Source organism: Manis javanica, chromosome 7, assembly GCF_040802235.1.
Source record: "Manis javanica isolate MJ-LG chromosome 7, MJ_LKY, whole genome shotgun sequence".
In the NCBI taxonomy this organism is placed as follows: Eukaryota; Metazoa; Chordata; class Mammalia; order Pholidota; family Manidae; genus Manis; species Manis javanica.
Genome location: NC_133162.1, coordinates 83,947,345 through 83,964,089, shown reverse-complemented (window position 1 = coordinate 83,964,089; position 16,745 = coordinate 83,947,345). Strand labels below are relative to the sequence as shown.

The window sequence follows — 16,745 nt, the reverse complement described above, 5'->3', positions numbered from 1 at the left end:
ACAGAATTTTATTGTTGTTAACAACCATTTGATCAATAAATATGAGAGATGATGCCCTCTCAAAAAAAAAAAAAAAGAAGAAAAGAATCCAAAAGCCACAAGTGGCTTTTTTGTTTCTCTCTCTTGAAATGACCCTTTTCTTGGAGAAGAGCATACCTTATGGTTTTGTTTCACAGGGGCTGTGAGGTAGAGGAAGGCCTTGGAGTCAAAGGGAATTGATCCATGGCAGAGTAGGGTAGGGGGAGGAACAGGGCCATCATCATATTACCTTTACATAATAACGAAAGAGAGAAGTGGAGTAGAAGAAATATATTTTTTTGTTCTTTTCCCTTCCAATTTCTACATTGAAAATAATTCTCCAGTATTTATTTCCTGAAGGAGGGTTTCTGAATAGTCTCTATATCCTTTCTGTGAAAATGGCAGCCGAGTGTTCATATTTAGTAGGTGTGCTTCTTGCAAAACGTGTCCTTAATATCTCTCTGGTGTGCAGCCATCTGAGATTTTCCCATTTGTTCCAAGGTGCTTGAAGGCCTGATTTGGTTTTGAAATTTACAGGTAATGCCCACTGAACTTGGATATAATCTTTTCATGTTTGCCACACATCTTTCACAGCATGACGTCTTCCAAGCCTCCTTTGACCTGATTCATACCACACAAGTAAGCTTCAGAGATGAGAGAGGCAGGGGAAAAAGAAAAGGCTTGCTGCTCAGTGTTTTTGGTGTTCTACCATGTTTTTTCTTGCACCATTTTAACCAGCCCATGTTTAATCAGCAATACTGAACACTTTGTCCAAGACTCATGTGGGGTACTTGCTCCGCCATAAAGCACAAAACTGAATTGCTACTTAACAGGACAACTTGGCAGTGGGGCCGAGAGCTATCATTTTTTTGTTTATGTTTATGGTAATTTGATGCAAATGAAGCTTGCAGTTTGCCTGTTTTGTTTTATTTTGTTTTCCAGGTACAGAGAAGGTAAAAAGATGTTTTACTGTAAGGAAACTGAAGCCCAGTTTATGTAGTTTAAAAAGGATTATTGGATTATATACATCAAAATAAAACTAAGAGTTAATAACTACAAAAGAATTTTGATACTTTTGGAAAGTGAATGTGTTGAATGTGTTTGTTTAATTCCCTATTGATTCCTCATCCACTGAATTTGCTGCATGATTGATTGCGTAGATATTACTAGTGACGGGGCTTTGGTCTTGTTCTGAGAAAGAATTCAAGAATGGACACAAAAAGCAGTTGAGCATTAAGAGTTTATTGGAGAAAGAGATTTTAGAGAAAAAAGTGCACACCTGAGAGTTGGAGTGTAGGCACACCCAGAGGGGGTTGCACAGAGGAAACGATAGGGAGCCTTTTTTATATTAAGGGAGAGGAATATTCACTAAGTGGAGTTTCAAAGGGAAGAGGTGGAGTTTTTCAGTTTGGGCTTGCCCAAACCTCACGTCGGTCAGGGGTCATTCTGGCTGTATTTGGTTCCCATGGGAATCATCATGGAGCCAGACACATGATTTTTACTGTGCTAATTCGTGTATAATGTATTTTGGGGTGAAGTTTGGGTCAATGTCTCCTGCATGTTGAAACTAGCTGGTTTCAGCCAGGCTGTTATCTATATTATCATTCCCCTCATCCCTTGAGAACAGCTTATACAGAATGTGTAGAATGTAAGCAACCAGTCAAGCCCCCTCTTCCTCCCTGCTCCAGCAGAGAGACGTTGTATATTAAAGTAGGGAAAGTAAAATCTATACCTACTAAATAGATATATTGGAGGAGAAAGATCAAATGATTGTTTCTGGCAGTATTTTCCCAGGAAACTCATGAAGGTATAAGGTAATACAAAGATTTCTTTAATATGAGCTGTATGTATTTTGAATTAATATAATTACTGATGATATTGTTGTTGGGCAGCTGCATCTAGGTAGGTCTCCTGTGCACTAGGCGAAAACTCAACCTGGACAAGGAAGGTTCTTGACTCTGATTGAGAAAGAATTCGTGAACAGGTTAGGTGAGTGTAGTTAAGGAAGGAATTGGAATTCATTAAATTAAGAGCAGAAGCGATTGTCAGCAGGAGTGCAGGCTGTAGAGAGCAAGGAAGAGCAGAGGAGAAAAGGGAAGTTAATTGAATTTCTGCTCAGCATAAGGCAGATCCGTTTCCAACTCCTGAAGCCAGAGTCACTTGGCAGCCAGTGTCCACTTGGATTTGCACAGCATGAGAACTAAGTCCCTACGACCCAAAATTTGGGGGAGCCACAGAGCACTGGATGGAGAGAGATTATGTTCTGAGAACTTCCAGAGGCAAAGAAAGGAGATTTTTGGGCAGGCCACTAAAGAGCATGATTGTATAACTGCAGTCCTGTCTGGGTCACCCAGGCGATGGGAATTTGCAAGCCCAAATCAGAGATCTCAGTAGCTCCTCCCTACTTGTCTGAGTAGAACAGAGAGAAAAGACTGGTGCTTAATTCTAGATAATTCAATGAAATAGCAAAGTAACAAAGACACCACTGGAAGAGCACAGAGACAAATTGCAGTAAGTTGAGGCAGAAAGTTTTATTTAAGGCAAAGAATGCACTTGAAGAAAGGGGAGTGAAAGTAGCCTTAGGAGGTGTGCTTCAAGGATTTCAAAGATGGGGTAAAGGGCTGGAGGGGGCTGGGCCTAGGCTAGACATGTGGTTTCATGATGTCTGTCTCTGGTGAGAGGTATTATGTCAACATCCATAGTCAGTCCTCTAAACATTCTGTAAGATAAACTTAACACAAGGAATAATTACTGATGCTGTTCTTCTCCAAGATAGTGGTTACTCTCAAGCAGTGGAAACATACCATTTAGGACTGCTTGCCCTGCCTTATGATAGGGTCAGTTGCTAACTAATTCCCATAAAATATGTTACGAATCTTACCTTCTAACTCCCTGGTTTTTAAAATGGAATCTTAGCCTTAAGGGTCCCTTCTGTTCTTACTATACTGTTTGTATCTTGGCATTTTCATCATAGGCAGGAAGAGTTAATCGTGATGCTTGTCCAACGTCCCTGCTCTGCCTCAATGACTTTTCCCTATTATTTGAGCTATGAAATTCTACTTCCCAATGATTTGTATAGCAATCTTTCCTTTATTTCAAATTTCTGGAAGTGAATCTGAAACTTTACTTGAAACCATTTAGCTTCCAAAATTCATGTCAATCACATTTTAGTCAAAGTCTTTGTTCTTTGTTTTTTTTTCAACTGCAAGAAGGTAACAGTTCATATTAGCAGTGGATTGACGTTTATGTACCAAATTAAATTGCATTAATATGAGGAAATGGACATTACTTGCCAAATTACATTTATGCACTTTTAGAAACTCTCTGTTTGATATAATGATTTGATTCTTACTTTGTCAACCTGTTCTACAAACAGAAAAATGGTCTTATAAGTCAGTGTTGATACCACTAATTCACAGTGGCTAAGCATTCATGATGTCATCATTTTTACCAAATACAGAAGGTTGAAGTCTATGAATTCAATGACATTTATTTTTATTGTAGAATATGATTTGAAATACAGCAGTGTGGGAATAAGGTTAATTGAAATGGGAGTTATTAACTTTAAATTGGATGAAATTATTAGCCGTTTAAGAAAACCACTTTAAGCTTCCAGTCCTTTCTTGTGTACGGTTATAAAGAAAAGCAATGCAATAAATTGTAGTCTACATCTGAAAATGAGCATAAACTCATTACTGTCTATTTCAAATCAAGAGATGCAAATGCATTTCCATTGATTTTCATTGTGATCACAGATTAAAGCAACTCTAGATTTTCTGTTTAGGAAGAAGAAAACTTAGAAAATAAAGAGAAATGCTTATGTCAGTATTATTAAGCTTTACACGTTAGTAGAATTCTTCATGTGGAAGGACTTCCTTCCTACTCTACACCATTATTTTTCATTTTCTAAAAATTGAAATATAGTTGATATATAATCTTATGTTAGTTTCAGATATATAGCACAGTGGTTTAACAGTTAATGCACATTTTAAATCCTTACCCCCACTAGTGCTGTTGCTATCTGTCAATACAGAAAGATGTTACAGAATCATTGGCTACATTCTCCATGCTGTACTGCAATCCCCATGACCAACTTATATTATGACAGAATTTTTGTGCCATTTTATCCCCCTCCCTCTCCTCACCCACCAGTCCCTAACCCCTCCCCCATGGTAACCACCAGCCACTTCTCATGTCTGTGAGTCTAATGCTATTTTGTTCATTTTGTTTTGTTTTGTTTTTATATTTCACACAGAAGTGAGATCATATGATATTTGTCTTTCTCTGCCTGGCTTATTTCACTTAGCATAATACCCTCTAGGTCCATCCATGTTGTTGCAATTGACAAAATTTCTTTCTTTTTTATGGCTGAATAATATTCTGTCATATATATATATATATATATACTATATATATATAGTATATATATATATATACCACCTGTTTATCCATTCATCTACTGATGGACACTTTGGTTGCTTCCATATCTTGTAAATAATAAGGCAATTGTAAATAATACAGCAAAAAACATATGGGTGTCCATATGTTTTCAAGTCAGGAATTTTGTTTTCTTTGGGTAAATTCCTAGAAGTGGAATTACTCGGTCATATGGTATTTATATCTTTAGTTTGTTAAGAAACCTCCATACTGCTTTCCGCAGTGGCTGCACCAGTTTACATTCCCACCAGCAGTGTAGGAGCCCATGCTCCACCTTTTAAACATACCTCTCCATTCCATTTGAGATATTGCCAGAAAGTCTACCGCAGAATTGGTTTCCAAGAGAAGAATCTTTCCTCTTGTAGAGAGCACATATCCCTCATTAAGGTAGCATAGGCTTTAATCAATTATTCATAGATTAGTTTCAAAACTTTGTCGTATGTGCCTCCTTTGTGACAGTAGAGAGGGATCAAGATCACTGGAAAGTGAGAGAAGAAAGAGAGTGGTTTGCTGTTATGCCACCATGTTGTGTTGGGCAATTGTGGAGACAGTGAGGAGGAGGGTGGAAGGAGGCATGGGAAGGTGGGGGGCACAAAAGATGAGTTATCAGTTCTTCCAGCACTGCTTCCAGAAAATAATCTTAAACTGGGAAATTAGACTGTGCTATCTTGACCACTTGTTGCTGCATTTGAAAGGTACTGGGAACTCTTTCTTGAAGAAAATATTTTCTGAATGAGAATTTGTATATAGGCTGTGCTTATAGTTTACTGATTTATCTATTTGCATATCAGAATTCTATAAAATATGATCAGTTCCAACAGTGGTTTGACAAATCCCATGTAGCTTCTTTAAAAAAAAAAGTTAATTACATGTGGAGTTCTAATTTAAAACAGCAGAACATTTCTTGTCTATGAATTTAGATTGTCAATGTAAATTGAATGACATAAGACAGTAATTAGCCATAATTATTGCAAATTCTAGACCAATCTATTTAAATAAAGTAAAATATTTCTAAAACTGTAGTCCATAGGAAATGATTTATAAAATATAAGATGTCATAATGAAATAGGAGTAATTAAGATAAAGTCAACTTTACTCAACTTTAAAAATGATATATTTCTATAGTGCATCTATTCATTCAACATATTTTTATTGTATTCCCACCATGAGTCAGGCATTATGTTAAGTTCTGGGGATTGTTAGGAACAAAGTAGTCGCGCCCCCTGCTGTCAAGGAGCTTCTTGCCTTGCGTGGTGCTAGCAATAGCCCAGAGCAGTCAAAGGAATAAAGATGCCATCCTTTTGTCTTCAAAAGTATTTTCTCACTTTCTGATAATTTACTTATTTTTTAACTTTGCATAATTACCTGGTGAATTTTTGTTTCTTTATTTGCACAAAAGGAGAATCACTGAGATGAAGAGGGAGGCATGTATCTTTATATTAATTTGGTAAACAAAATTAAAATCCAGCCCTTAGTAATATTTTAGATGATTAAGTACCTGGATTTCCTAATTTCTGTGTTATCTAGAAGCTTCCTAAATTGTGTAACTAGGAAAGGCAATAGGGGAATAATTTATAAATGCATTAAAATTTCCCTATAGACAATGAACAGTTAGGATTTAAATGGATACACAGATTTATCAAATAATTAACATAAGATTTAAAAGTTGAAAAAAAATGGGAACTTAACAGGAAGAGAAATTCATCAAATGTTTTCATAGATAACAAATATGTTGATTTATACTGCACGAAAGCCTCCACTATTAGGAACACAAACGATGATAAGGGCTTCTCAACGTTGAGAGATAGGTAAGTTGTCTCATTTCTGTTTTATTGGTATATGTACAAATGAAAACATAAAGATTATGTGGCCTTTCTACCTAATGAGTTTCTTAACTCATTAGTAAAAGGGGCCCAGGCTTGCAAACTGGTATCTTACCAGTGGTTACCACTGTGGTGTATAGAACAGTTAGAAGTAGATGGGGACATAGAAAAGCTATTCTAGGGATTTTGAACCTTGGCTTTTATGGAAAGGCCTATTATATATTTCTTTTGCTTTGCTTTGTAGTTACCAGCTGACAAGTGGATATAAGCCTGCCCCCATGGACCTGAGCTTTATCAAACTCACCCCATCTCAGGAAGCGATGGTGGACAAGTTGGCAGAAAATGCTCATAACGTGTGGGCCCGGGATCGAATCCGGCAGGGCTGGACTTATGGCATCCAGCAGGTACATGGCAGCTTAGCTCTACAGGATGTAAGCTGTGTTTACTTGAATGATAATGAGCATAATTTGTAAGAGAAGAGGTTAAATAATGACTCTTAAATAAGAGATTAAATAATAAATTATTCAATAATAAATAAAGCACCAGTTTAGTGCTGGACTTTGGAAGCCAGATGACCATCACTCTGTGTATTAACAAGAGATACACAGTGACTATTACTGCAACAGTGATTTATAATATGGCTTTTGAGGTATTTCTCTCTCTGAGATTGTGTTTTAGGAAAAACTTAGGAAATGTGAGAAGACTGAGATAAAATAATAATGAAAGAGGTCCATGATTCCTTATTCAAGACCCCTGGCATCAGATGCATTTCAGAATCCAGATATTTTTTGGTTTTTAGGATGATGACATGATTCTACAGAATCACTGCTTGTTCAGCACAATGCCATGAGGGGTAAATAAAGGTGATAAACAGCCTTGCATTGATTCAGATCATGTCTTGGCACCAAGGGAGCTTTTATTAAACTTAGAAAAAAAATGAGGTTTTTAGATTTCAGAGGTTTCTGGATTTCAGAGTCATGAGGCTCTATTAATGGGGCACTCGTGGGAGTAAGTCATTGAGTGCGTACTGAAGCAGAATAGCAGAGGGGAAGAGCACATTTCAGCCGTGCCTCTTATCAATTGTGTGACCTTGGGCAGGCTACTTAAATTCTCTGTGCTATTGTTTTTCGCATGAGTAAATTACTTAACTTCATTATATAACTTACATATGAGAAAGGCTTTCAGCAATGGCTGGCACCCAGTAAATACTGTTATCATTCGATGCCAGTCATTCTGCCTAGAGCTTTGCATGTCTTTTTGTCTTAGCCCTCATGACAATTCCATGAAAGATAAATGGTGTTTATTTCTGTTCACACATGGTGTACAGGGAGCGTTAGAGCATTTTTCCCAACACTACATAACTAGGAGGTGCCAGAATCAGGCTGGGGTCAAGCCTTTTGACTCCAGAGTCAAAATTCTTCACTTTCTTATTACAATACTTCTTGCCAACTAATGGTGAGTTGCTTTTATTTAAGTATTTTCAGGAATAAAATGGATCATTTAGTATAGGCTTAGACTGTGATTCAGTATAAAACCTAAACATTGGTTTGAAAAATATATTTCAAAAATCCTTCTATTTTTGCAATTTGGAAGGCTAAAGAAAACTTGAATAGCCTATATTTACCTCATAAAATGATACAGTGTTTTTATATTGGTTGTCACTGATGAGAAAGTCAACAATCAACCCACCTAAGCAGTGTGTGTGTGTGTGTGTGTGTGTGAGAGAGAGAGAGAGAGAGACAGACAGACAGACAGACAGACAGACAGACAGACAGACAGAGACAGAGAGACAGAGAGGGAGGGAGAGAGGGAGAAAGGGGGAGAGAGAGAGAGAAAGAGAGGGAGGAGGAGAAGAGAATCCTGAACTTTACACCAGAGGGAGAAGTGGTCCACATGCTCTCTGTGAAAGGAGGGTTCACTTGCCTTGAAGACCACATGGCTCTGAGGGATGAACCAGTCTTTCCCTGATGTCTGCCTTTTTCTGGAGGTCTCTCCTTCCACTGCATATTGCTCAGAAAAAAAGTACAAGGCTCTATCTGAACCAGCAAAACTCTCATTTGAACCATTTCTCCATGCCTTCCAAGCTCTGCCCATCCCTCCACTGCGTTCCCCACTGACATTACACATTAGCTGGATTACTTAAATGAGTATGTCTTTACTTTCTCATCCCCCTCAAGTTAACATAGTCTAGTTTAGAACTGTTGTAACTCCTGGAGAACAGATGTTTACCTGAGTTACCTGTTTCCTGTCTCTCTGGCACCATTGACTTCAAAAGTCAGTGTGCAGCTCCTTTGAACAGATTTCCAGGACACCATCTCCAGAGCACATGATTCAATAGAGGCATTGGAATTTCTGTAGGAAAAGTTGGGGGTAAAAGCCATGTTGGAAGAGGGCCCTGGGTCCTGTGTCTTGATGTTGCCTGGCAGTGCAGCACTGTTTACACTGCCCATTTACTTTGGGGTGGCCTTGGAGTACTGTTCCCCAACAAGCACCCCAGAGCACTCTGACTCCAGATGCTGACATGTGTTCATGTACTCATGAGTAGGTGATTAGTACTAATTTTCTAGGACAGGGAAGCAGAAAGTAGGAAGAGCTTCCTTGCTTCTGCCTGACCAGAGCAAACCTTTTCACCACACTGTCATGTTTTTGAGAAGATTTGGGAATACCCGCAGCTTCCTCACTCCTCTTCATGCTGAGGTAGATGAGAATTGAGTATGCTTCCTGGAATATGGGAAGTCTGACAAAACCTGCAGCATAGTGTCAGTGAACATGTGGAAAGAAGTGCCCTAAAGACTTAAAATCACTCATGTCTCTCCACCTCCCAGGAAAGTAAGTTTAGTGCTTATGCTAAACTTAGGCATCCTTTTGCCAAAAATGAGTACTACAACCTGTTTCCTTGCTTTATCAACACCATTTTATCCACATTTTAAGCTCATAGATTCTTATAATAGATAAATTGTGGATTTTGTAGTTATTTCAATGCTCCTGGTTCCATTGGTTGATGGAGCCAACATAACGCATGTTTTTCAAGCTCTTTGAGTACATGGAATGGCCGTTGTAACACACTGGGTTTTCTCTGAAGAAGGCACAGCGGCCTTACCGTAGCCATGGAATTGATCCCTGAGAGGTGCCTAGTACTAACTTGGCTCTCCTTGAAAGAAGGCCAGTCAGCCAACTGTAGCAGGAGATTATATGTCTTCTCTGTTAGCACATTGCCTTATGCCCACGACAAAGATGGTCAAAAGGCCCTATCGCTGGTTTTCATTAGTGCTCTTATTTTTACATTTCCTTCTCACGGAGAGGGCCTGCTTTAAATGATGCCGATATTCATTTGATTAAGTCTTTGATGTTTGAAAGTGGTTCGGTAACTTCTGAACACCACTGGAAGACATCCTGAATGGTAGCTTCCGCGGCCTGTATTTGGTGGTTGTCTCATTTCCGAAAGCTGTTTGTACCGCCTTGATGACCACACACCTTTCTTTTCCCTGTAGGATGTAAAGAATAGAAGAAACCCCCGCCTTGTTCCTTACGCCCTTCTCGATGACCGAACCAAGAAGTCTAATAAGGACAGCCTCCGCGAGGCCGTGCGCACCCTGCTGGGGTATGGCTACAACCTGGAGGCGCCGGATCAAGATCATGGTATTTTGGTTTTGCTTTTTCCACTCTGGTTGCAAAATCATGTAGTCATTCTGTAGAATCAAATAAATGAATAAGAGAGGGAGTTGCCTGACAGAGTCCTTTAGAATGTAATTTAGGCCACTAGTTGAGAGCAGTTTTTTCCTGAAGGATACTTGAAGGATTGAACCCGTCTCTCTGCAGAGTGACTGAGGACCTCACAGTGATTCTGCAGTGGGAGGAAGTGGGTTTTCCATTCCAAAGAGTCTGAGGTGAACCTCTGACTGTGATTCTGATATTACCCTCTACCCCCAAAGAGCTGGTTTTAGTTGTTTATGGAAAGAAACCTATAGTGGAACTAGTGTTTTATAAACCTCCACTATTTAATACTCATACACATAGGCAACATTAATAAGTGCAATATTCATGATTAATATTTTGCTTTAAGGAAAACACATTAGGATAGGCACTCACTAAATACATATTGAATAGTGGAATTTTGAAGATCCTAGAAAGAACACATTTCCCTTAAAGAGTACCCTTTAAGAATATGGTTTAAAATTATTAACTCCTTAATCCTTTGCTCCTGCAGTTTGAGTTGGTATTATTATCCTTATTTTAAAGTTGGCAAAAATAAAAGGAGAACTGTGTTTCATTGTAGTGCCTGTATTTTTTGACAGAAAGTTTTTTAAAAAATCTGTCCTAAAATATTTTTTAAAAAATATCCTCCAGTGACTAATATTATTGGTTTAGTATCTGTGCATAGGAAGCCAGACCTTAAATGGTAATAACAGCTAATATTTACATAGTGCTTGTCATGTTCAAGAAACGTTTCTAAGACCTTTACAATTATTATTTAATCCTCACAGTAACTCTGAGAATGGTTCATGCATTATGCTAATTTTACAGTTTAGAAAACAGATTCAGAGACTTCTCTGTCTTTGCATTTACTAAGCAGTAGATGCAGAAACCCAGCCTCACACATTGTGACTCCAGATTTTAGTCCTTTAAGTTGATACCATCTCTTAATAGTTACTGAATCCTTATATTTGCTGCAAATAAAGTTAGATATCCATTTAATAACAGTGATACTTATAATACAGATTCTGTTTATATCTTGAGGTCAGCTTTATAACAACAAATATGTGAGAGACTCTTAATATGAACCAGATCTAGGTCCACAAAATACAAAAAGATCCCTGTCTTAAAGAGTGTGTTGTTCGCATGACCACTGGAATGGAAGTAAATGATCAAAGCTTCTAAGCTAAGACATAATAACTGGAAAGAGTTCTACAACTGTCTGGTGTAGAATAATCCCTCAAAGATAATTGTTTCTTTTTTATTATACTTTTAAATTGATATGAAATTTACATATAATAAAATGCACAGATCTTCAGTGTTCAGTTTGGTGAAATTTGACTGTTGTATATGCCAACAACCACACAAAAGAGCATGTCGAACTTTTCTTTTCCATCACATCTTGTGCCAACAAAGTAACCACTTTCTAAATTCTGTCATCACAGATTTAATTTTGCCTCTTTTAATATGTTGCATAAATGTAATAACTACAATATATTTTATTTTTTAATCTGGTTTCTTTTGGTCAAGATGATGCTTTTGTGATCATACATGATTTTATATGTATCACAAAATTAACTGCTGAGTAGTATTCCCTTCTACTAATAAACGACAACTTTTTTTTAATCCATTCTCTTTTTGATGATGATTTGGTTGTTTCCAGTTTTCGGCTATTATGAATAAGATTACTAAGAATATTTGTAGACAAATCTTTGTGTAGACATATTGCATTTTTCTTAGTGTAAATAAATATCTAGGAGTACAGTTGCTTGGTCACAGGACAGATATATGCTTCACTTTTAAGAAAATTCCAAATGGTTCTGCACATTTACTCCAATACCAATATATGAGGGTGCCAGATTCTCCTGATGGAGAATTGGTAGTGAAACTCTCTGATTTTACTTATTCTGGCAGATGAGAAATGGGATCTTACTGTAGTATTAATTTGCATTTTCCTCATGAATAATAATGTTGACATCTTGTACTAGTCATTGGTGTATCTTCTTTTATGAAGTTTTTGTTTAAATCTTTTATCCATTTAAAAATTAGATTGTTTTTGTATTTTTATTAAATAGTAAGTTTATATATACATATTTATTTTTGTGTATGTGTGGGTGTAAGAACTATGTCAGATATTAGAAATATCTCCCCCAGGTATGCATTGCCTTTTCATTTTCTTAATGATATCTTTCAAAGAGCAGACATTCTTAATTTTGATAAAGCTGCTTTATGAGTTTTCTCTCTATGGTTGTGTGCTTTCTGTCCTAAGAAATTTTTGCCTATGCAAAAACAAACATCTGTGTTTTCTTCTAGAACTTTTGTTTTTTTAGCTTATTCATTTAGGCCAATCATCTCATTTGAGTTAACTTTTGTTTATGATATGAAGTAAAGGTCAACTTTCATTTTTCATCCAGATGAATATCCAGCTGTCCCAGCACCAAACATTTGTTGGAATAGTCATCTTTTCTCCATTAAATTACCTTGGCCCCTTTGTCAAATATCTGTAGATCATTGTGTTCATTGGTATGTCTACCCTTAAGCCAATACCATACTCTCTTTATTGTTATCATATTATAACAAATCTTAAAAATCAGGTAGGGTAAGTCTTCTAACTTCTTTCTTATTTCTTTTCTTTAATGTGTATTTTTTATTGAATTATAGGTGACATACAATATTATATTGGTTTCAATTAGTGATTAAAGAGTTACCTATGTTATTAGGTATTCATCACATAGTGTAGTTACTATTTGTTAACATAGAAAGATGTTACAGAACTATTGACTATGTTCTCTATGCTGTATTTTCATCCCCATGACTAATTTATATTGTAAGTGAGATTTTTGTGCCTCTTTATCCCCTTCTCCTGTTTCACCTGCCTACCCCAGCACCTCCCCCATGGTAACCACCAGTAACTTCTCAGTGTCCATGAGTCTATTGCTGTTTTGTGCATTTTGCTTTGTTTTTAGGTTCCACTTATAAGTGAAATTATATGATATTTATCTTTTTCTGCCTGGCTTATTTCACCTATCATAATACCCTCTAGGTCCATCCTTGTCACAAATGGCAGGTTTCTTTCTTTTTTTATGGATGAATACTATTCCATTGTGTATACATACCACTCTTCTTTATCCATTCATCTGTTGTTGGACACTTTAGTTTCTTCCATATCTTGGCTATTTTAAATAATACATCAATAAACATAGGTGTGCATCTATCTTTTTGAATCAGGAATTTTGTTTTCTGTGGGTAAATTCCTAGATGTGGAATTACTGGGTCATATGTTATTTGTATTTTTAGTTTTTTTGAGGATCTTTCATACTGTTTCCACAGTGGCTGCTCCAATTTACATTCCCATATGTAATGTAAACTTCTACACCATAGAAGGGTGTAGAAGGGTTCCCTTTTCTCCAAATCCTCACCAAAACTTTTTATTTCTAGTCTTTTGTATAGTGGCAATCCTAACTGGTGTGAGGTGATAGCTCATTGTGATTTTGATTTGCATTTCTCTGATGATTAGCAATGTGGAGCATCTTTCCTTGTGCCTGTTGACCATCCAAATTTCTTCTTTGGAAAAATGTCTGTTTGGGTCCTCCACTCATTTTTTAATCAGGCTGCTCTTTTTTTCAGTGTTGAGTCATAAGAGTTCTTTATATATTTTGGATATTAGCCCATGATCAGATAAATCATTTAGGAACATATTCTCCCATGCTGTAGGCTACCTTTTCATTTTATTGATGATTTCCTTTGCTGTACAGAGCTTTTAAGTTTGATGTAATCCCACTTGTTTATTTTTGCTTTTATTTGCCTTTCTGGGAAACATATCCAGAAAATAATTAGTCATTCTTATGTAAACACATAGGTAAAGAAAGAGATTTTCACCTATGTGTTTCTCTAAAAGTTTTATGGTTTCATGTCTTATATTTAAATCTTTAATCCATTTTGAGTTTACTTTTGTATATAGTGATCCAGTTTAATTTTCTTGCATATAGCTGTTCTATTTTCCCAGCACTGTTTATTACAGAGAGTATCTTTTTTCCATTGAATATTCTTGCCTTCTTTGTTATATATTAATTGACAATATGTGTGTGGGTTTATTCCTGGGCTCTCTAGTCTATTTCCTTGATCCTTTCTTCTTTCTTAAGAGTTTCTTCACTCTCCTTTTTCCTTTGCATTCCTATGTACATTTTAGATTCAACTTGTCAATTTGATTGTGATGGGATTTATAGTTGGTTAAAAAGTTTTAGTGCAGTCATAAAATGGAATATTATGAAGCTCTTAAAAATGATGAAGTGCTGATAGGAAACAATCTCAAGTGTATATTGTTAAGCTAAAATAGCAAAGTCTTGAAGTATATGAAGTGCATAGTAATATTTATGTTATAAAAAAGAATATATGTAAGTGCTTGCATATGCACATACCAATTCTGGAAAGACACAGAAGAAAATGGTAATGGTTATGTCTTCTAGGAAAGATAACTCAATAGCTGACAGGCAGCAGTGGGAGGGGAGACATATTGTGTCATATCATTTGTTTTAAATTTTAGACTTTATTTGCATTACCAATTGAAACAATAAAAAGATGCATTTAAAAAATATGGCCAATATCCAAGAACAGAAATACATTTTACCCTACACAAAGAAACATTTGCATATGCCAGAAAAAACTATTCAGTGATGATTGTATTTTTAACACATTATTAGTTAAGGGCATAAACTGTGTTAGTTACATCTAGCATTCACTCTTAGGGAGAACTTTTATTCAAAGATTGTGTTGGATAAGATGTCATTTTTATGACAGGTAGTATTTTATACTATTTACAACCATAATATGATTTTGTCTTAACACCCCTACTGCTATGTTATGAATACCTAAATTTTTGTGACTTTTGTGATTTTAAAGAAGGAACAAAAATAGCTTATATTTACAAAATCTACATTTAAATTTCATGATACTTCCATATTTCTGTTTTATTTTGATATATAGTCATTGAACATCTACTGTGCCTAGTTCTAGGAATTCAAAAATGAATAAAACAGTTTTTTCCCACAGTTAGCTCTCAGGGGCAGCAGGGAATATAGACTAAATTGTCAATACTATTATATAGTATATGCATTAATGTGTCACAAACTGGTTTAACTCAGCTTGATGCTGTCAGAGAAATCTTCACAGAGGAGGTGTATCTATTGCTATATAACAAATTTCCCCCTAAAACTTAGTGGCTTAAAGCAGTGAAAATTTGTTATCCCAAACTTTCTGTGGGTCAGAATTTTAGATTTCTGAATAGATTAGTCTGGTAGTTCTGGGATCATGATATCTTTTGAAGTTGCTATCAAGTTGGTCCAGTTGGGCTAAAGGATTTGCTTCTGAGACAGTTCAATTGCATAATTGTTGCCTAACAAATTCAGTTTTTCCCTGGCTCTCTGCAAGGAGCCAAAGTCTGTGGCCACCTAGGCCTCCTCTTAGTGCTGCCTGAGTGCCTTCCTGTGGTGGCTGGCTTCCTTTGGGATGAATGACTGTGACATAGTGTGAGAGGGAAAGCACAATACCTGCTGCAGTTACTGCTACCATATTTTGCTGGTTAGAAGCAAGGCACTAAATGGAGCTCATATTCAAGCCCATAGTGTTTGAAGGGAGGTATGACAAAATATTTGTAGAAGTGTTTTAAAACCACCAAAGTAGGTAAAATTAGGGTAGACTTTAGAAGGTTAAATAGGAATCAAGCAGGTTTATGTATTCCAGGTCAGGAGAATGGGACGTGTAAAGGCTTGGGGGCACAAGAGAGGATTGCATATGGGAATTTCAGACATCTCTGCTTAGCTGAATGCAAAGTGGAGTTTGAAAAGTGGCAATAAATGCAGAAGAGGAGGCAGAGGTTCAAAAAGAAGGTGTTTTCATTTTAAAAACTCATTCTAGTGGCACTTTGGAGAATGGACTGAATGTAAACAAAACTGGAGGTGAGGACAAAAGTTTGGTACTTACAAAAGATGTGTAGATGAGGAGTATTGAAGGCCTGATCTTAGGTAATCCAAGAGAAAAGAGAAAGGGACAGAATCATTTGACATTTAGAAACAGGACAGGAAAGGTGTATTGGATGGTTTCTGGGTTGGTAGATATCAAATACATCCACATGGACAAGGAGCACAGGGATTGGAGCAGGATGGGGTATTGGGGGATTTTATTTTATTTTTTTACAAAGACATTTTTAAAATTTTGGTATCATTAACCTACAATTACATGAAGAACATTGTTTACTAGGCTCCCCCCTTCACCAAGTTCCCCCCACATATCCCTTCACAGTCACTGTCCATCTGCATAGTAAGATGCTGTAAAATCACAACTTGTCTTCTCTGTGTTGCAGAGCCCTCCCCATGCCCCCCATGTACTATACATGCTAATTGTAATGCCCTCTTTCTTTTTCCCTGCCCTTCTCCCTCCCTTCCCACCCATCGTCCCCGGTCCCTTACCCTTTGGTAACTGTTAGTCCATTCTTGGGTTCTGTGATTCTGCTGCTGTTCTGTTCCTTCAGTTTTTCCTTTGTTCTTATACTCCACAGATGAGTGAAATCATTTGGTAATTGTCTTTCTCTGTCTGGCTTATTTCACTGAGCATAATACCATTTAGCTCCATCCAGGTTATTGGAAATGGTAGGATCTGTTTTTTTCTTATGGCTGAGTAATATTCCATTGTGTATATGTACCACATCTTTATCCATTCATCTATTGATGGACATTTAGGTTGCTTCCATATCTAAGCTATTGTAAATACTGCAGCGAT

General features: G+C 36.8%; 1 protein-coding gene across 5 annotated transcripts in view; it reads left to right on the top strand.

The window, feature by feature from the left end:
• Nucleotides 1-16,745, top strand: part of RYR2 (ryanodine receptor 2) — an 894,209-nt gene that overhangs the window by 571,869 nt on the left and 305,595 nt on the right. For all 5 annotated transcript variants that reach the window (XM_073241246.1, XM_073241245.1, XM_073241243.1 and 2 more), the window contains exons 26-27: nucleotides 6,523-6,682; nucleotides 9,770-9,917. In XM_073241246.1, the coding sequence (XP_073097347.1) occupies nucleotides 6,523-6,682; nucleotides 9,770-9,917 (308 nt within the window). The remainder of the gene's footprint in view (nucleotides 1-6,522; nucleotides 6,683-9,769; nucleotides 9,918-16,745) is intronic.